This window comes from Micromys minutus (genome assembly GCF_963924665.1).
Source record: "Micromys minutus genome assembly, chromosome: 10".
NCBI classification, from domain to species: domain Eukaryota; kingdom Metazoa; phylum Chordata; class Mammalia; order Rodentia; family Muridae; genus Micromys; species Micromys minutus.
Window position 1 is genome coordinate 45,993,091 of NC_137979.1, and position 20,798 is coordinate 46,013,888.

General features: G+C 44.8%; 2 protein-coding genes across 2 annotated transcripts; both read right to left on the reverse strand.

The window, feature by feature from the left end:
* Window positions 1-8,296, reverse strand: LOC308426008 (keratin, type I cytoskeletal 26; the record flags this gene model as incomplete). The annotated part of the gene is made up of 8 exons (XM_080923715.1): window positions 1-152; window positions 1,644-1,702; window positions 3,992-4,209; window positions 5,096-5,221; window positions 5,312-5,473; window positions 5,600-5,756; window positions 6,885-6,967; window positions 7,865-8,296. The coding sequence occupies 8 exons, from the start codon at window positions 8,294-8,296 to the stop codon at window positions 1-3; spliced, it is 1,389 nt and encodes a 462-aa protein (XP_080779841.1).
* A 7,124-nt stretch (window positions 8,297-15,420) lies between these two features.
* On the reverse strand, window positions 15,421-20,798 carry LOC308426013 (keratin, type I cytoskeletal 27; the record flags this gene model as incomplete). Its single annotated transcript, XM_080923720.1, has 8 exons — window positions 15,421-15,557; window positions 16,240-16,289; window positions 16,491-16,708; window positions 18,435-18,560; window positions 18,646-18,807; window positions 19,158-19,314; window positions 19,674-19,756; window positions 20,385-20,798. The coding sequence occupies 8 exons, from the start codon at window positions 20,796-20,798 to the stop codon at window positions 15,421-15,423; spliced, it is 1,347 nt and encodes a 448-aa protein (XP_080779846.1).

Consider the following 20,798-nt stretch of genomic DNA (forward strand, 5'->3'; position numbering starts at 1 on the left):
TTATGGGGCTTTGGAAGGCAGTCGTTGCTCCACGGTGATGTTGCTGATCTTAGAGGATTTTTCCTCTATCGAGTGCACTCTCAGTGAAAGGAGGTTGCCAAGGTGATCTAGCTCTTCAGTCACCGATCGGACAAATGTTTCTTCCGCTGAGTCTAGAATGAAGTTAGGGAAAGTTCAGTGGTCAGTCTTCACAGGGGAAAGACCCCTCGCCATGGCAGGTATGCATTTAAAGACTGATTCTTTTGCGAGTTTGAAGAAAATTGAGATATAATGCTATGATTCGGGTCAATTCTTAACAAGAGACAGAAGTGATTGAATGTTTCTCTGTCTCTCTGTCTTTCTCTGTCTCTCTGTCTCTCTGTCTCTCTCTCTCTCTCTCTCTCTCTGTGTGTGTGTCTGTCTGTCTGTCTCTCTCTGTGCAATGGGTAATTAAAAGCACAAATGAAACACATATTAAAAAGAGTCTAGGCATCAGATAAATACAGGTCTGAAAGAGTTAATACCTCTTCTCCCTTCCTCCCTCCTTCCTTTTCTCTATCCCTCCTTTCCCCTCTCTTCCTCTCCCGTTTTCTCCTCACCCCCTTTCCCTTTTAGAACTGGAGACAGAACCTAGGTTCTCAAAACTATACTGGAGCAGGGTTCTTATTTCTTGCTTACATCTTTCCCTCATTTCATTCTTTGTTTTGAGATAGTTTCATTCCATCACTCAAACTGGTTTTCAACTCACTTTGTGACCCAGACAAGTCTAGAATCTACAAACCTCCTGCTACAGTCTCCCAAGTGCTTAGGATCATAGGCCTGGATCACCAGGCTGGACTGTTGTCTTCTTTAAATGCCAACTTGTCTTATTTTAGTGATTTAAAATAAGCACTTTGGTTAAGCAGTAAAACTTAAAAAATAATGCATTTAAGCAATAGAGATATTCGAGGATTTGTTCTTCATGACAGTCATTTTATAGTTTAAACACATCTGTTCTACAGGAATATAAGATAAAACACTAAGAATTGTCAGGTGAATAGTTTAGTGGTACACATTTGTAATCCTAACACGTGATAGGCCAAGGCAAAAAGACTGAGTTCCAGGCCAGTTTGAGCTATGTGGCAAAACTTTAGGTGAAAATAAATAAATACATAAATAAATAAAGTTGCGATGACCTCACTGGTTCACCCACTAGCTCTAAACTTAAAACAATTTTTTAGTTAACACGTAGGGTGCTCGTTTAATAAAGCTCAGTGGGTTTAAAAGAATCACTCAGGCTGGGGATACAGCAAGGTAACTGATGTTCTAGCTGTGGGAGTGTTAGGAACTGAGTCTCTTCCCCAGCTTGCATATACAAAGGCCAGGCATGGTGGGGCACACTTGCAATCCAGCACTGCAGAGGCTGAGACAGCAGGATCCTTGGGCATTCGCTGACTAGCCAGCCTGGCCAAATTGACAAGTTCCGGATTAGTGAGAGACTGTCTCAGAAGAACAACGTTGAGAGCATTTGAGAAAGACTCTTGAGGTTAATCTTTGTCCTCCACATGTAGAGCAGGCACACACATGCTAGGACACAAATACACGAACATGCGCGCGCGCGCGCGCACACACACACACACACACACACACACACATTATTAAGGTAACTAAAATCTCTTCCATACCATTGACTTCGTTTGCAGGTTTGCCATCCTTGGGTTTGTAACTTGTGGATTCTCTTCTTCTGTGAAGAGAGGAGTAGGTTATATTTTTCTTTCAATTGGAAGCTCATAAATGATTGTGAATTGGAAATTATAGGTTTTTAAAAATTACTTTTAGTTTTTTTTATGTACGTGTGCGCATCCACATTTATGCAGGTGCCAGACAAGGCCGGAAGAGGGCATTAGTTTCCCTGGACCTGGAGTTACAGTTGCTTGTGATTTATCTGAATGGGTGTTGGGAATTGAACTGGTTTTTGACCGCTGAGTCATCTCTCTCCATCCCCAGAAATAATAACTTTGGAGTTCTAGTTTCAGTAAGTTTTAAACTGTTTTATGTTCAAGGGGTGTTAATAAGGTTTTGGTGACTTCATCTCAGTGAAGAGAACAAAGGCACGTTTTTGGTTGGATATCGTTTCTTCTGTCTAGCAGCAAGGGCGTCTGTCCCAAGCTTGTGTTCTGACTTTTCATTCAATGGTTCACTGCCTGCTCTAAGAGGTAGGCTGGGTGCTGTAGAAAACTAGAGACCTAGGTAACACGGTAGTTTATAGTGTTAGAGAGGCAACACATCCATGTAAAACAGTATGCTTAACATTGCCTAAAAGGCACTGTCCGTTAAGGGCAGAAGGAATGGTCTCCAGATGCTGAGGAGGGAGCCATTGCTGCTGGCTTCCCTTAGAATAGTCCGGAAGGCAGCTGTGCTCGCCACTGCACTGCCAATGCCTACTGGGCTGCCTTGTCCAGCTTTGATGTGAGGGCTTGTGCTTCCTTCTGTTGTATCGTGTCACGCGATATTTGGTGGAGATGCCTGGGAAACAGAGGAAGAGTGATCTATGGGAGAGGGAAGATGTGAGGGTGGGGTGAGGGATGGGAAGAGTGGAAGGAGGAGAAACTGTAGTGGGATGTACTGTAAATGAAATAATAATAATAATAATAATAATAATAATAATAATAATAATAGTCTGATGAGGGCTCCCTCTGGCCTCTGAGACTGCAGAAGACAGCTATTCACACGCAGTATGAACATGGTGTTTAGTAATAGCCTTTGATGGCCTGGTTTAGTGTCAGCCTCTGTCAAGGTGCTTTGTCTGCATGGGGAGGTGCTGTGGCTGAGACCTGAGGGTGGTTTTACTCTGGTTACAACTTAGAAAAAGGTAACTGTGGTCCAGAGAGGTTCAACTGCATGTTTAGATTCACTCAGGACAGGTCTCACAACCAAAACTGCAATTCTGGGGATTTGGAGGTCTTGGCTAACAAAGTCTGATATAGTTTCTCCCTATAACATCTTCTCAGGAGATGTCTGTGCTCACTGCTGTACCACCAATGCAGTGAGATTAATAACAAGTTATTTATTTATGTATATGAGCACTCTATTTACATGTATGCCTGCTTCAGACAGAAGAGGGCATCAGATCCCATTACAGATGGTTGTGAGCCACCATGTGGTTCCTGGGAATTGAACTCAGGTCCTCTGGAAGAGCAGTCAGTGCTCTTAACCACTGAGCCATCTCTCCAGCCCCCAGTGAGATATTCATAATTCTTGTTCTGAGCTTGGACAGAGGGTATAGGTGGGGGTAACTACTGAAGCAATAAAACAAGTTGAGTTTTAAGAAATACATTTAAGCATAAACATAAAAGAAAGCGAATTTTCCCTGGACCAGAGTCTTGGGATGACCAATTTAATTGTTCTTTATATAATTATGCATGCAAATGTTTTCCATACTTAGATCTTTGATTTCTAGGATGCAGGTGTGGCCCATGCCCATAATCCCAGTACTCCGGAGGCTGAGATAGGAAAATCACAGAATTAATAGTTTGGACTACATAATGAGATACTGTCTCAGAAATCACCATCACTACCACCATCACCACCACCATCATCACCACCACGATCACCATGACCACCACCATAACCACCATGACCACCACCACCACCACCATCACCATCACCACCACCACCATCACCATCACCACCATCACCAACACCATGACCACCACCATCACTACCACCATCACCATCATTAGCAACTACTACCACAACACTCAAGCCAAAAGAAACCTGAATTTTGAATTTGAATCGTCTGTTTTAATTTTATTGGATGCAATAATGACATAATTGAATATATATATGATTTTTTAAGAAGGCGTAGGATGTACTGTGTATGCTACGTATTACAGGATAAGTTGAAGATAAACTAAATACGGGATATAATACTTCTGTAGTGATCACATGTTATGTAACATGTAACAAAAGTGTAATAAACACATAGAAACCTAGTTCCTGCACAGTTAGTTGTCTCACAGTTGGTACTCACTGTTCCTTCCCGTCCAGTAAGTTGCAGTACGTGTCAATTTCCTTCTCTAGGCAGGTTTTGATGCCTAGTAGCTGCTCGTGCTCCAGCCTCTGGCCTTCCGTCTCTGTTCGGATCTGCTGCAGCTGCTCCTCCCGAGTCCCGATCTGCTCCTGGATTTGCTGGAGTTGAGCGTAGTAATTCCCTTCGGTCTCAGCCAGTGAACTTTCGTAGGATTGTTTCTGAAAGAAAAGCAGAATAAGGCTTGAATGAGCAAGAGAGGGCGATGCGCTCATACAGAGCCATTCTCAAGGGGGAAGGGAGTGTTAGTAATAGGTGTCCATATTCTCAATTAAAAATCAGAACGGGTGAGGTTCACTGAGAAAAGAATGCCAGGGTTTGGGAACGCTGTGTCAGATGCTTATGGACGGAATTTCTGGTGTTTAATATAATGTTGGAATATTCATCGTATGGGGCGGGAGAAACGGCTCAGCAGTTAAGCTCATTAACCTCTTGCAAGAGGACCTGGGTTCCCAGCAGCTTCATGGTGCCTCTCAGGCATCTGTAACTAGCTCCAGGAGATTTAACATCCTTTTCTGACCCTTGCAGGCACAAGACACATAAATGACGTGCATGTATACTCTCAGGCATAAAATAAAATGTTACTTACTTACCTACCTATGCACATATGATGTTAAGTGTTATACGTGGCTTGAGTATGTCCCCTCAAGGGTTTCTGTATGAGGAGCTTGGTCCCAGTGTGGTGGCAGTAAGATATGTGGAGACCTTTAAGAGGTAGGGCTAGTGAGAAGTCACCAAGGGCTCCGGGAGTAAATCGATTTAATTCTAGTCAGACACTAGTTATGTCTCCTGAGAGGGTTATTTTAAAACTGTTGAGCGTGGTCTCTCCTTGTGCTCTGGCTTTCTGTCTGAGGATGCTCAAACTTTTGCCATGATGTGACCTGCTATGATGTGGTGTAGCCAGAGAGGGCCTTGGCACAGTTAGGGCCGCGCTACTTGGGTGAGTAAATAAAATATCCTTTTATTTACAAAGCATCCTGCGTGGGGTGTTTTGCTGCAGTAGCGCAAAATTTGCAGGCGCACACCTCCAGTTCCGTTCTCACGTACCATAGCCGTGATGGATTGAAGTTCTATCTCCAGAGTCTGCAGACTGCGTTTCAGTTCCATCAGCTCGTTTCTGGCTGCCATGGCCGCTCCTGCGTCGTCTGAAATCTGTTGCTGCAGCGATGCGCTCTGAAGAGGAATCGTCAGAAGGGTTAAAAGCTCGCTCGACTGTTTACCAAACGAGCCCAGCCCCTCTCATATCATCTGCCGCAGAGGTACCTTCTCTTTAAAGCTGGCTTCTGCATCCTTCCGGTTCTGCTCAGCCAAATCTTCATATTCGGCCCTCATGTGGTTCAACATGGCGGTTAGATCCACGCCGGGGGCCGCGTTCATCTCCACATTGATGTTTCCCCCTGATGCATTTTGCAGAACTCCCATTTCCTGGAAAAAGGGTAAACATTAATACCCAGGGGGAGGATTTTGCTTGATATCCACATCCTGGTAGGGAATGAAAAGTGGACTCGGAGAGGGAAAGCGGTGTGCGAGGCTGTTCGGCAGCTTCCTTACCTCCTCGTGGTTCTTTTGGAGGTATGTCAGCTCCTCGCTCAGAGCCTCACGTTGTATTTCCAGGTCGGTTGTAGACAGTGTCAGCTCATCCAACACTCTGCGAAGACCGTTGGTGTCAGCCTCAACACTCTGGTGCAGGGCCAGCTCATTTTCATACCTTAAAGGGTGTGAAGGTGTTTTAGAGTCGGGATCACCAGCAGTACAACTTGTAAAGACACTGTGTATGCCGAGGGGTGGGGTGTTCCGGTTCTGTATGTATTTCTGAACCTTCTTGCAATGGCAAACTATTAAGATAGTCTGAGATATCATATTAGCTTATAGGTACTATTTTTTTTTTCCTCTGTGTATGTGTTTGCACATGCATGTGCACTCGGAGGTCAGAGGTCAATATTGGGTGTCTTTCTCAATATTTCACCACCTTCTTTTTTGAGACAGGATCTCTCATTGAAGCTGCAGCTCACCAGTTTGTCAGACTTGATAGCCAGCAAGCCTCCCCTGTCTCCACTGACCTGACCTCTGTTTTTTTTTTTTTTTTTTTTTTTTTTTTTTTTGATACAGGGTCTCTCTGTGTCGCCCTGGCTGTCCTGGAACTCAGGCTGGCCTTGAACTCACAGATACCTGCCTACCTCTGCCTCTGGAATGCTAGGATTAAAGGCACAGACCACCACTGCCTGGCTCTGTCTGCATCTCACCAGCACTGGATTTACATGCGTATACCTGTCCCTTCTTTATATGTGGACGCCGGGGGTCTGAACTCAGGTAGATCCTCATGCTTTTGTGGTAAACCCTTTACTGACACCCCAGCTCTTATGAATACCTTATTAAAGAGGTGTCATTTCTTTACAGTCAATCCTTGCCATCTAATAGCATGTCAACAAAACAGTGTCAGATTTATAAAAATGTACAACAGGTCCTTTTTATAAGGATGTACGAACTTTTTCTTCTTCGTTGATGTAGAATAGAACAGCTTCATTACATAGGGCTGGAGAGATGGCTCAGTGGTTAAGAGCACTGCCTGCTTTTTCAGAGGACCCGAATTTGGTTCCCGAATCCACACAGTGGCTCACAACTGTCTGTAAGTCTGGTTCTAGTGGACCTGATGCTCTCTTTTGCCCTCCAAAGGTACCAGGCACACAAGTCCTACACAGACATATATGCAGGCAAAACACTCGTGTACGTAAAATAAACCACACAAATGATAGGTTTTAAGAGCAAAAGATACATTCTCTAGTGCAACTGTGGTCTTGTAGCCATTGTTAATAACAACCGGTCCACTTTCACCTACTTCATCTTGAAGTCATCAGCCGTGAGTCTGGCATTGTCATTTTGAAGGACAAGGTTAGCGTTGCAGGTGGTCATAGACAGAATCTGAACGGGACAGTCAAAGGAAATTCCAGTGTCAGTGGGAACTTGTCTCAGGCACTTGTGACTTTATTTGGATATTAAAAAAAAAACTTGGTTTTGGGGTGTAACTCAGTGGTAGAGCTCTGGTCTAGCACATTAGACAAGACCAACCAACCACCACCACCACCACCAAAAAGCCCAACCATTGTTTTATTCAAATAATAAAAAGGTCCACTGATAACTTTACTGTTATTTAAAAGTTTGAGTTAAATGTCAAAACAAAATACGTAACGCACCATCCTTGTGGTACTAGATGTTGAACCCAGAGCCATGCATTGGCTGGGCCAGCACTCTGCTAAGGAGCCACACCCCCAGCTCTCATTTTAATCTTTATTTTGAAACAGGATCTTACTCAATTATCTAGTCTGCCCCCAACCTTGTGATTTCCCATGCTTCAGCCTTTGGAGTGGCTGGGATTTCAGGGCTGTACAGTCAGGCTTAGCTTAATTATGTTGATTCTGAAGCTATTTCTCTTCCACTATTTGATTCTACATTTTTTTAAATTGTCAGGTGCCACCCTCAACTTCGGGAACAAAGAGTGAGCAAATTTCACACCCCATAAACCTGCTATTTGAAATGAATAAATTAATTAATTGAGCATATTCATGATACTGGAGATTAAAGTGGGAGTCACAGGCATGCTGGGAAACATTCTATTATAGTCCTAGCTTTTTTTTTTTTTTTTTTTTTTTTATTAAGACTCTTTAGGCTCCCAGGCAATCTCAGCCTTGTGATCCTCCTGTCTCAGCCTCTGCAGTCGCTATGACTGACGGGTGCCACCACACCTCACTGCTGACTAGCTTTTAGTTATGCCGGCCCCCTCATCTCTCTAGCCACAGTGTGGGACTCTGCATTTCTTACCTGCCGTTTCAAATCCTCAATGACTGGGAAATACCGGCTGCCGTCATGGTCAAGTCTACGGCCACGGCCAGGCCCACACTTTTCATACCAGCCCTCGATCTTCTTCTCCAGGTCAGCGTTGGCCTCCTCCAGGGCACTCACATGGTTCAGGTACAGGGCCAGCCGGTCGTTAAGGTTCTGCATGGCCACCTTTTCGTTCCCGGAGAAGAGTCCTGGCTCATTGTTAAGGAAGCCAGCGCTACTTCCCCTACCTGACCCCTCACTACCAAAGCTTCCTCCAGAAGAGATGCCCCCAAGGGTGCAAGAAAAACTGCTTTCTGTTCCAGATCCAACACACACATTCCCGGCCACAAAGCCTGCCCCTCCCCGGGACAGCCTGACGGACCCAGCTCGGGAACAGACCCTGGATCCCCCAGAAAATCGAAAAGACATGGCACAGCACAGCACAGCACAGCAGCCTTTCCCCAGAGAGGTGCAAACCCAGAGTGTATCCTCCATGGGGCCACTGGCTTTTATAGGGTTCAATCTTAGCTACGTCGATCTGTAATAAAATATTATTCATACCCTAATTTGCTGTTTCTTGTAAGTGGGTGATTTTTAATAGTGTCCAGTAGGTGGCAAGGTGCCCCGAGGATATTTTTTTTTTCATATATGAAAAAGGTGCCAGAGACAGCGATCCTAATTCATAGCCTTAACACTGTTAGTAACACTAAATCACAGCCTCAGAGCTCACAGAGAGAAAAACAATCATTTGTGTTACCAAGATGAGAATTTACATCCTTTTGACTCCTGGAAAAGGGTGGAGACCCCCTACCCCCACATAACAAAGAATTCACATTGGAAACATTTGCTCCCTGTGTAAAAATGCACTAGAATAGAATATCTCGATTGTCCCTATTTTACTGAGCCATTCCCTTCTTATTGAGACAGAAACTCTTTATTTTAGTGATCTTTTGCAAATAAGAATTCTTGAACTGATCTATTTTGACATGTGCATGCATATGTACATTAATGGGTGTTTGCACATGCAGGTGCACACTCGTGTGTGTGTGTGTGTGTGTGTGTGTGTGTGTGTGTGTGTGTGCATCTCACACAGATGCAGAGGTTAGATGACAACTTCAGGTCATCCATCCTGTCCAGTTTTTGAGATAGGGTCTCATTGGTCTGGAGACTGTGAGGTAGGCTAGGCTTGCTGAGCCCCAGGATCAGTATGTCTCTGCCTCCCCAGTACTGGGATGCAAATATATACCCAAACTCCTGGTTTTTTCACTAGGCTCCTGGGGGAATCAAACTCATGTCCTTAGACTTGCATGGCAAACACTTTACTTACCAAGAGGCCTCATCAGTTCCTGGCACTTGTTTGCAATAAGACAAAAGCAAATAACAGAAGTTCTGTGATAATTTGCTTATCAGCTTTGCTAAAGTTTATACATATGTGGTGTTGGTGGGGATTTGTACTGGGAGTTTCTTTCCTCCTTTTCGTTGATCATTTGGAATGGGTTTCACATAGCCAAGGGTGGGTTTGAACTCAAGTTCTCTGCTCTCAGCCGTTGGAGTGCCGGTAATGCAGCTGCTGTGCCTGGTGAGATTTCTTTTGATCCCCCCCCCCTTTAAAATTAATTTTGAGATAGATAATTAATTTTATAGCTCTGGATGGCCTGGAACTTACTGTATAGACCAATCAGACCTTCAACTTGTCTGATTCTCCTGATGCCTCTGCCTTCTCAAATGCTGAGATCACAGGCATGCCCTCCCTGCCCTCCCATCACAGTTTTCTAGCTTTCATCTGTGGACCTAAAGCGTTGTGACTTTAAAACCCGAGCTTCACATTAATCAGAGGGGAATGAAATATGTGGTGTAGAGGGATGTTTCCATCACGACCCAGGAAATCCATAATCTGGTACGTAGGAGCCTGGTTGTCATGGGGAAGCAGGTGCTTTCTTCTTTTCCACAAAGCCCTAGGGAAACCAGCCAGTCTCTGTGCTTCCCTTCCCTGGGAACAAAAGTGTGTAATCACTTCCCACAGTGTCAGACGAAGGCTTCAATGAGCAGCTCTAGTAATGACCGGCTCTAAGACAGTCTGAAGGGCACAGACACTTCTAAATGTTCATTATTTGTATTATTATAATAAGGTGGACACGCCAGACAGGGGCAGGCTGTACCCATCACCTATGATGGTACAAATTGATTGGTCAACTGATCACAGGTTTAGTTTTGAAGCATGAATTCTTTCCCGGATGAAACTTTTTTAATGTTGTAGACATTGAAGTTTGAGAACTATCAGATGTTTGTCTACAAGACAAGAGCTATCCAGTGGACTAGAATGTATGAGTTAAACAACCACAGATATTTAAAAACAACACAAAATTGTAATTCGGACCATGGTGTCATACTATACAACTTATAAATTATATCGAGAGAATTATTAGTGATTTTGCTGTGACCAGTTTGATTTTTACACTTCTTGGCCAGTGTTTCCCATGGATGAAACAACCAAGACAATGTGTTGGCAGAGAAATAGAGAAATAGTTTATAAGATTTGAGTTTTTTTGTTTTTTTTTTTGTTTTTTTTTTTTAAGATAAGAGTTCTAACGAGACTGCAAAGTATTATTAACACAATCTGTTTGATCTCCCGGTAGCTTATAAATACTAATTAACTTATCTTTTGTGGACCAAGTCAAGCATATATCATTAGAGCCATTTTGCAGATGAGCTGGCTCTGGAAATAACATGGCCATGTAGATCACAGACTTCTCTGTCACAGCAGCATGGAGGATGCGTAACCCCTGGAAACGTGCTTGGTGTTTACGTATAGGACACGTCTCCTCTCTTCTCTTCACCACAGATTTCCTGCAAACAAATACTGTTTAAAGTTTAATTCATTTATTTTTGTGTGTGTATGAATGTTTTGTCTGCATGTATGCCTGGGCACCACATACATGCATGGCGGAGGTCAGAGATGTTGGGCCCATTGGAACTGGAGTTACAGATGGTTGTGAGCTGCCATGTGGATGCTGGGAATTGAATCCAGGTCCTCTGCAAGAGCAGCCCGTGGTCAAAATGGCTGAGCCATCTCTCCATCCCCTAAACTAAAACTTTAAAAGGATAAATAGGTTCTATTTATACTTTATGTTTTTAGTTTATCCTTTCATTTACATTTCTTCTTTTCTGGAAGCTTAGTGTGACTTGAATGGATTTCCCAGGTCACTTCCATCGATGCCTTTGTTTCTTCAGATGATGTCGTCTCCGCTGGGGAGCAGCATTCACGCCTGCTGGTGTGTGAGCCACCGTTTCCTGAGAATCTACTAGGCACTGAAGCACATTCTCTGCAGCTGCTGGTATTCAAAGAAATTAAACTGAATTGGACTTGAACCTCTTATGCTGTTTCGACATCTCATTTCAGGATGAAGTTTTACATGCCTGTCTTACTCTAAGGATCTTACCGTGCGTAAATGTATTGTTTAGTTTCAAATATTTTGTTGGTTAAAATGCAAATTTTAGGAGCTGGTGAGATGCCTGAGCAGGTCAAGGCCTTTGATGCCACGCCTGAGGATATAAGTTCAGTGCTAGATGGTGGAAGGAGAGGATTTACACCAGCAGACTAAGCAAGTTGTCCTCTGACTTTCACACGCATGCCATGGTATGTTTTGTCTCTACGCCCACGTTCACACTCACACCAAATGAATAAAAAACAATTTAAAACTTTGAAGATGCATATTTGTTCATTTCTGTTAGCTATTCTAGAAGAACCGTTTTATTAAAAATCCTTTATGTACATGTTTGTAGTATGTCTTTAGTGTGTCTCTTTATGTGCGTGTGTGTAAGAGCATGTGTGCATGTACTATATATAACATGCATGTGGAGATCACAGGATCACTTTCAGGTGTTTGTTTTCACCTCCCACCACGTAGACCCTGGGGATCCAAGTCAGGTTATCAGACTTGGTGGCAAGCACCTTTACCTACCGAGCCACCTTGCCTGCCTAGGAAAACACTTTTTTTTTGAACACGAGTGGTTTGTGTTGTGACTAGATTCCTCAAGTTTCTTCTGAGAGTCAGATGGTGTTGTGTTAGCTCCTCCCGCAATGGCTTCTCTGGTTTGGGAAAGAGAAGACAATTAGAGCTAGCAACCCCTTTATCACTAGAAGGAGGGGAAGCCACAGAGCTCTGGGTTCTCACCGGCATGGTGTCAGGTTGTGGCTGAGGACAGGCAGTGTGCTAGACTACCCGGATTCCAGCACCTTCGGTCATTAGTTGTGTGAACTCTGGGAAAATAAGTCCACTGTTCTCTGACTCAGTTTCCTTACTCATAAAAATGGTGATGACCACAGTCTCCACCTTATAGGGCTGTTGTGGGGACCAGGAGCTTAGCCTAGTGCTTAGCACACAGCAGGGGCTGATTATCTGTTATGGCTGATTCTTACTCAGAAGTTCTAGTGGGAAATCCACAAGCACTCCCAGCACACCCACCTCTTCTCCCTACTTGGTTCCGGTAGAAAGAGTTTGTTCCCTTCGTTTGGGTCACTTGGTGATCAGACATCTTAACTACTGAAGAAATCTGAGCTAACTCTTTAGTCATTAAAAAAAAAGAATTTTAAAAAATGGTTTGAAACTCACATGTAATTCAGAGAAAGGTACAAAGATTTCTTGGACAGGTGAACCCTGTTGGTTGGATAATTACACACTAACCCAATGCTTGCCCTCATGGTAGCATATTGAGTACCTTCTATTGTCTCATGAATCCCTTTGCTCCCCACCCCCAATTTATCCTCCCCTTTTGGTCTTTGGCAACCACTGACCCAAGTGCACTGTTTCTGTGGTTTTGTGTTTTTCAGGATGTCAGAGAGCTCGACCTACATGATGCAGTCTTTGGAAATCAGCTTCTTTCATCTAAGAATACACGTGGAAGTTTCCTCTCTGTCTTTTCGCTCCGGCTAGTGTCCCGTCGTCTGAATCTGCTGTCATTTACACTTTTACCCACCCACTGAAGGGCATTTGGTTTGCTCCTGAATTGTGTCAGTTAATGAATAAAGCCACGATACACATCTTTGTACCGTTAAAGTAAAAAAAGACTTATTTTGACTTATATATGAGTAGATGCCATGTGTTTGCTGATGCTCCCAGAGGCCAGAAGATGTAGGAGCTCCTGAGTTACAAAGATCTCAGCTTTGTGAATCTGCTGACATGGCTGCAGGGAACAAGACTCCGGTCCTCCGGAAGAGCCATCTCTCCAGTTCCGCCTGTGCAGGTTTTTGTGTGGAGATGTTTTCACCTCCTTTGGGTGGAGGAGTAAAGATCCAGTGGTTTCAGAAATTGCTGGATCAGACGATCAGTGTGTTTAGTTTTGTAAGAGCCTGCTGAACTGTCTTCTACAGTAGCTAAGTAGTTTTGACTTTGGAACCATGTAGAAAGAGATTTTTTTCTTCTTCTTCTGGTTTTGACATAAAAGTATAGGGTGTAAAAGCCAGGTATTCAGAAAGTTAGGTGTTTTAACATTTAGGTTCACCGGCGTATTTTATTTTATTTATATTTTTGAAGCTAGGTCTCATGCAGTCCAAGATGGCTTCTCTATGTAGCTAAAACACGTCCTTCAGCTTCTGGTCCTTCTCCATCTGTGTCTGAGACTGTGAGTACAGTTGTGTGCAACCACACAAATGAGGGCGTCATGAATGCTTGTCTAGCACTCTACAAACTGAACAGTGCCCACAGTCACTGTTATCAATTAAGTAATGACTTTTAACTTTTATTTTTCTTGAGAATTTCATACAGGTAGATAATGAAATGTAATCATATTTTCCCCTTCCGATTGTTCCTATATCCCCCACATGGTGGACTGAATGAGAAATGTTCCTTAAAATCTTGGGCTGAATTTGAATGTTTGGTCCCAGTCGATGGTAGTGGTTTGGGGAGGCTCACGAAACACGGGCCTTGCTGGAGGAAGTACGTCTCTGGGGGTGGGATTTGAGAGCCTAGAGCTCATCACTTTTGGTTCACTCCCTCTGTTTTGGGCCTGTGATTTAAGATGTCAATTCTGAGGATTCTGCTTCAGGAGATGGAGAGACGGCTCAGTGGTTAAGAGCACTGACTGCTCTTCCAGAGGTCCTGAGTTCAGTTCCCAGCAACCACATGGTGGCTCACAACCATCTGTAATGGGATCTGATGCCCTCTTCTGGTGTGTCTGAAGCAGCTACAGTGTACTCATATAAATAAAATTAAAAAAAATCTTAAAACTATTTAAAAAAATTAAGAAAACAAGCAAATCAAAAAGCAGGATTCCACTCCAGCCTTTGTGCCTGCCTGCTAGCTTTGCCCTGGCATCCTGACAGACTCTAACCCTCTGAGCCAAGAGGAAAGTCTTTCATCTGTAAGTTACCTTAGTCATGGTAGAATATCAATGTATTGGAAAAGTAACTATTATACCCCCCCAATATCTTTTATTAAATCCGGTTAATGCTGCCCATATGTGCATGGGTGTTGGGACCATCCACGAGAGCATGGAAATTTACCAATGGCTATATCCTCAATAAAGAGTTATTCTCCCTTCCCCAGTATCCACTGCCAGTAGCTCCTTGGCAAGGGGTGGGCCCTGGTGAATCACCTTCTCCATCTCTGCTGGGATATAGCTGACTTGATCCTGTGTATGTAGCTCTCACTCTTCTATCAGCCGTCAATTGTCACCAGCTCTTTAGCTGGGGGTGCGACTCCATGAATCCCTTCCTCATCAGTGTTGGAGATTTGATCGGCTTCATACCGTGTGGGTCTTGTGCACTGAGTTCCTGAGCATAACAGCCCTGTCTCTTTAAAAAAAAAATCTACATTTCCTTTATGTTTGGGATGTTTCTGACTTTTTAATTCCTTATTTTGACTCCCATGAGTCTGTTACAGTCAAGATCTGTTTTAAAAAATGATCATGCATTTATTTGCATTTCATGTGTATGTTTTGCCAGCATGGATGTGTGCAGTGCCCAAGGAGGCCTGGGAGAGGACACGGGGTCTCCTGGAATTACAGGAATTTGAGGGTCACCACATGGGTGTTGGGAACTGATGCAGGGGAGCTGATTCTGAGCCATCTCTCCAGCTCCAGGTTTTTAGTTTTAATCAATCGTTTTTATTTTCAGTGCCTAGCGCTCCACCTGTGTATGCCCAGCATGTGTGCAAGGGTGGAAGACAACATTTTACAGACACTCGACAAACCACTGTGTGTTCAACCGGTAGCCATGCCAACTGAGTCGTGAACTCACACGTGACTACAGCCACTATGTATCCAACCGGTTCCTAACTTGCCAAGAACGGTAGATTAGACAGAGAAGATTGAGGGTAGACTTTAGCTTCCGTGGGACGGTATACTTCAGATGCAGTGATGGACCAGAGCCAGAGAGGATAACTTGCAACAGGAAGGTTTATTGAAACACCACTAGAGACAAAGGCAAAGAATGTCACTAATCTAGAAGGAGCTCATTGTCGCTTACTGGGGAGAAGCAGAAACATAAGAGGGCTCTATGCAGGGCAACCATTTAGATTTGGCATTTGAAATTAGAGCTGCTTTAGGGGCGGAGTTCAGGAAGGGATCCTCTGCTCGGTCTTGTTGACTTTGGTGGATTTCTCTTCCAGGGTGTGAACCCGGGAGGACAGAACCCGGCCGCGGGGATCTAATTCTTCAACGACAGTTTTGACGATGGCAGTTTTAGATGAATCTAAAATGACACAAACCAACCATTAAAATTGTGCTAAATCCACGAGTGGAGAATAACTCATCACTTGAAACGTAGATAATAGGCTGGGTCTGGTGGCACACGCCATTAATCTCAGCACTCAGGAGGCAGAAGCAGGTGGAACTCTTGAGCTGGAGGCCAGCCTGGGCTACATAGTGAGTCCTGGGACAGCCAGGGCTACACAGAGAAACCCTACCTTGAAAAATAGAACAAAAACATAGACGATAAACAAAGACAGAAAGAAAGGCAGTGGAGATGACCCGGTCTCCGTGAAATGTTTGCTTTGTAATGATGGGGACTGGAGCTCCAACCCAAGAAACCACATAACACAAGACACTTGTCATTCTAGAGCTGGGGAGGTGGAGACAGGGGAATGCCTGGGAGTCAGTGGCTAGCCAATCTCTCCAACTTGGCAATCGTTAGGCTAGTTAGAGACCCTGTCTCAAACAAAAAGAGGAATACTATGCCTGAGGAATATTACTTGAGGTTGCCCTCTGGTCTCTGTAGACAGGTGGGCCTGCACACACACACACACACACACACACACACACACACACACACACACAGGGAGACAGGGTTGGTCAGGGGAATAAGAGGAAGAGGAGGAAAGAAGAAAAGGGGGGAGAGGAGGAAACCATGAACGCCTCATAGAGCTTTCATTTACCCTTGGTCTGATTTCCAGGTCCTCCTTGGCCTTTTGACTTAACGCAAGAGCTATAAAATGAAAACACATTTTGCATTAATTACCTGCGAGTCTTGCTCAAGCCATAAAACAGCCCCGACTTACAGAAGGAGTTCATTGACTGCAGAAGGAACGCTGGGGAGGGAGGTTTGATTCCCATGTGATCTGGACCACAGCCAGCTTCAGATGAGGTTTAGGAACCTTAAGGAGTATTCTGCAGGAAGAGTGCCTACCCCTCGTCTCCGTCTATGAGGCGGCAGTAGGTCTCGATCTCCTTCTCCAGGTGGGCCTTGACGTTCAGCAGCTGCTCATATTCCAGCTTCTGGCCCTCGGTCTCCGTCCTCACCTGGTGCAGCTGCTCCTCCAGGGCGCTGATCTGAGCCTGGATCTGAGCCAGCTGTGAGCAGTAGTTGCCCTCGGTCTCTGTCAGGGAGCACTCCAGAGAGTGTTTCTGTGAGAAGAACAGAAGTGGGTTAGAGGACGCACAGCCGTTCAGTAGTTGCCCTCGGTCTCCGCCAGGGGGCGCTCCAGAGAGTGTTTCTATGGTTTGGGACGATGGTACTGTAGAAAAAAAAATGTTACTGTGTTGAGTCAGAAAAAGCCAAGTCTCTTAGAAGAGAGTTATCCTTACACAAGGCAATCCATCACATTCAGGGCTGTGGGGATGGCTGTTGGTGAAGGGCCTGCCATGCAGCATGCGCCTAACACCTACATTAAAAAGTCAGCTATGAGTGCTTGGAATGCCAGTGCTGGGCAAGTGAAGACAGGATTTCTGAGGCTCGAGGATCAGCCAGTGTAGCCTAACATGTGCACCCCAGATTCCACTTCAGAGACTGAAAAAACACGGTGGACAATTCCAAAGAACAGCACCCTGGGCTGACCCCTGGACTTGTCACACAATTGTACCATATACATGAATACACACTGCACATACACATAGACAACCTTATCTACCTAAAAGATTCCACAGGTTTAATATTCATGGCAGACACCACACTAGCTATGGTAGACACCCCCTACCCTTGGCTCCTTCACTGCGACTCACATGAGGTCTTTGTCTCCTGCTGATCTATAGTCAGTTGTGTAAGCAGTGTGTATGTATTGTGATTCCACCCAAGAAAAGCACCGCCCTTTTAAACTTTAAACTGTCTAATGGCTTGGCTTGTAAAATCAAATGAGTCTATATAGAGCAAGAGGAGACACCTGTTATAATTTTACTTGAAATGAGAATGGCAGGGTTTTTTTGTTTTTGTTTGTTTGGTTTTTTGGAGGCAGAGTCTCTGTCCATAGCCCTGGCTATCCTGGAACTCACTATGTAGACCAGGCTGGCCTTGAACTCACAGAGATCCACCTACCTCTGCTTCCCAAGTGCTGCAATTAAAAGCGTGCACCATATGCCTGGCTGGATGGCAGTATCTTACTGATCCCTTTGAAGCCCTATATTTTCATATAATTTTACATGCATTCATATACAGCACAGGCATTCTTTTGTGGGTAAATGCTGGAGGTTTCCTAGCCCGGGGCAGAAAGGTAGAGAATTAGGTTTGGCAAGTTGGATAGGAAGTGCCATTCTTTGTCCCCCCCCCAACCTCTCTACCCCCTTCCCCCATCTCCTCCCCCCACCCCCCTGTGCAACTCTGGGAGTCACCTCTCCTCTCTGAACCTGATTCTTCTTTAGGAGATAGTGACATGAGGTGTGAAGTATGCCGTCTGTGCCCCAGGGGGTATTGTGGACTAACCTGTGGGGGCACTGGCTGGGCAAACCCTTAATGCAGAAGGTGTTATTATTGTCATTAGCAAGTTTTGCTTTAGACTCAACCTTCACACCTCTACCTGCTGCTTATTTATGCCACTTAAAAGGAACTTAAGTGCCAGTAATTAACTGACTGAGGGAAGACTGGGTGGGGGATCCCTGGAAGATATTTGCTTTGTGCAGAGATGAATGTGTTGATTTTTTGACTTGGGCGAGAAGGCTCAAGGCAAAATTAGCTTTCATCTTGAGCACGTCAAAAATTATTGTAGTTGCTGGTTTCCGGGTTTGTTAACATGTAGTTTTCAAGCAGACGTCAATAGAGTAATCAGTGGATAAAATCCCAAGTAAATAACTGGACAAGGATGAAATTCTTTTCAGTTTTTCTCAACTCCCAAAGCAAATCAGCCTTGTCCTTCCTACTTACGGTGGCTAAGAGGGACTGTAGCTCTATCTCCAGGGTTTGGAGAGTCCGTTTCATCTCAGTAAGTTCGTTCCTGGCTGAGGTGGTGGCTCCAGCATCGTCTGAAATCTGCTGCTGCAGGGAAGCGCTCTGCAAAGTCAGGAGCTGGTGTCAGGGTGCGGGGCAGCGGCATCCACACTTGGTGCAGGGCGTGTGCCAGCCAGCCTGGCTTTACCTTCTCTTGGAACCAGGCCTCGGCGTCCCTGCGGTTCTGCTCAGCCAGAGCCTCGTACTCGGCTCGCATGTTGTTCAGCAGGACGGTGAGGTCCACGCCCGGGGCTGCGTTCATCTCCACGTTCACGTTGCCTCCGGCCGCGCACTGCAGAGCCTGCATTTCCTGAAACAGATTTGTTCAACGTCATTAGGTTCTGTTTGTAAGAAAGCCAAGTGGACAGTATCTATAAGTCTCAGAGTCTTTTGCGAGGTCTGTTTTTCTGTTCTGAGACATTCTTAATCGGAGCTCTGGCCGCTCCTGGATTTTGCGCCCCTGGGATCTGAGATTGTAGCTGTGAGCTACTACCCCGAGCTCGCTCGTTTTATTTGAGAAGGAATAATATAAGTATTCAAAGGAGTAAGAGGAATTCAAAGACTGTCTTGATGTTAAGATACATTATTTATCCAAACGTAATTGGCCTTTGATTCCCGGAAAGAGGCAGGCTGTGAGGCCCGGGAAGGTTGTGTGCCTACCTCCGCATGGTTCTTCTTGAGGTACGCCAGCTCCTCACTGAGTGTTTCCAGCTGGACCTCAAGGTCGGTTCTGCACAGGGTCAGCTCGTCCAGGACCCTCCGCAAGCCATTGATGTCCGCTTCGACGCTTTGGTGGAGAGCCAGTTCATTCTCGTACCTTGGAGATGTGTTTGAAGGGTTCATTCTCTCTTACCAGATTTGAGTCAACCCACTTTTCAGGTCACCCTAAAAGTCGACCTAATACACCAGGTCTCAGCATACCCACAAAGGAAGAGAAACACTTCTATGAAATAAGATATTTGGAGTATTCAAAGTTCTCTTCCCTATGACCTTGACATTCATTTGTATAAGCTCTGAGTTTTCTAAGTAAATTAGGTTACGATATTGGTCTCCTCAATATGGATTTGGTTTAAGATGGACAAACGGACAAAAGCAGAGCAGAGAAGAGCCCCCAATGGCCCAAGGAAAAGAGGAAAGCGCCAGGGTAGCTTCCAGTCTGAATTTGGATCAACTCACTTCATTCTGAAGTCATCTGCTGTGAGTCTCGCGTTGTCATTTTGCAGGACAATGTTGGCATTGTGTGCAGTCGCAGAGACAATCTGATGGATGGACAGGTAGGTAAGACGGAGGACAGAAAACATTCATATTTCTCTGCAATTTTAAGTTACACATGAGATCACACTAACATGATGAATGTTTAGAAAATGGTGACTGGAAATCTAGTCAGTTTTTGTTTATATTTCAATTCCTACCTTACCACTTTAAAAAGTCCCTTTTAAGCTTATAAATATTTAATGTGTGTGTGTGTGTGTGTGTGTGTGTGTGTGTGTTACTAAAACCATGCAGTCTTGCCTGATTCCCAGTGATGGGTGTGTCATGCTCAAAGGTTATACTTGTAATGCGAATTATTATTGTTTTAAAAATTCACATTTCCACGTGTATCGGTGTCTTTTCTGCATGTATGTTTGTGCACTATCTGTGTGCCTGGTGCCCTCAGTGACTGAGAGAAGGCTTTGGATACCATGGTACTGGAGTTGCAGATGGTTGTGAGCCATCGTGTTGATGGGAATTAAATCCCGGTCTTCTGGAAAGAGCAGCAGTCAGTATTAACTACTGAGCCATCTCTCCAGCCCAGGAATGACTTTGAATATTGATAATGAAGTCCTTGAAGCCGGGCTTCATGTTCTGCTGTTAATTCTTATGTTTCTGTGTGTATATGCGTCTTACCTGGGTCCTGAGGTCATCAATGATGGGGAAGTATCTACTGTAGTCGTGATCGAGACCGCGGCACGACCCAGGTCCAAATTTTTCATACCAGTCTTTGATCTTCTGCTCCAGGTCAGCGTTGGCCTCCTCCAGCGCTTGCACGTTATCCAGGTAGGAGGCCAGGCGGTCGTTGAGGTTCTGCATGGTGACCTTCTCGTTGCCGGAGAGGAGGCCATGCTCATTCGCAGTGAAGGCCCCACAGGAAGCACTGCCCATACTGAGACCCCCTGCCAATGAACTGCCCCCAAAGGCGCAGGAGAAACCACTTCCGATGCCTGGTACTCCACACGCATTTCCGGCCCCTAAGGCTGCTCCCGGGCCAGAGAGCCTCACAGAGCCCAGGCGTCTGGATGCGGAAGAAAAGCGAACAGACAT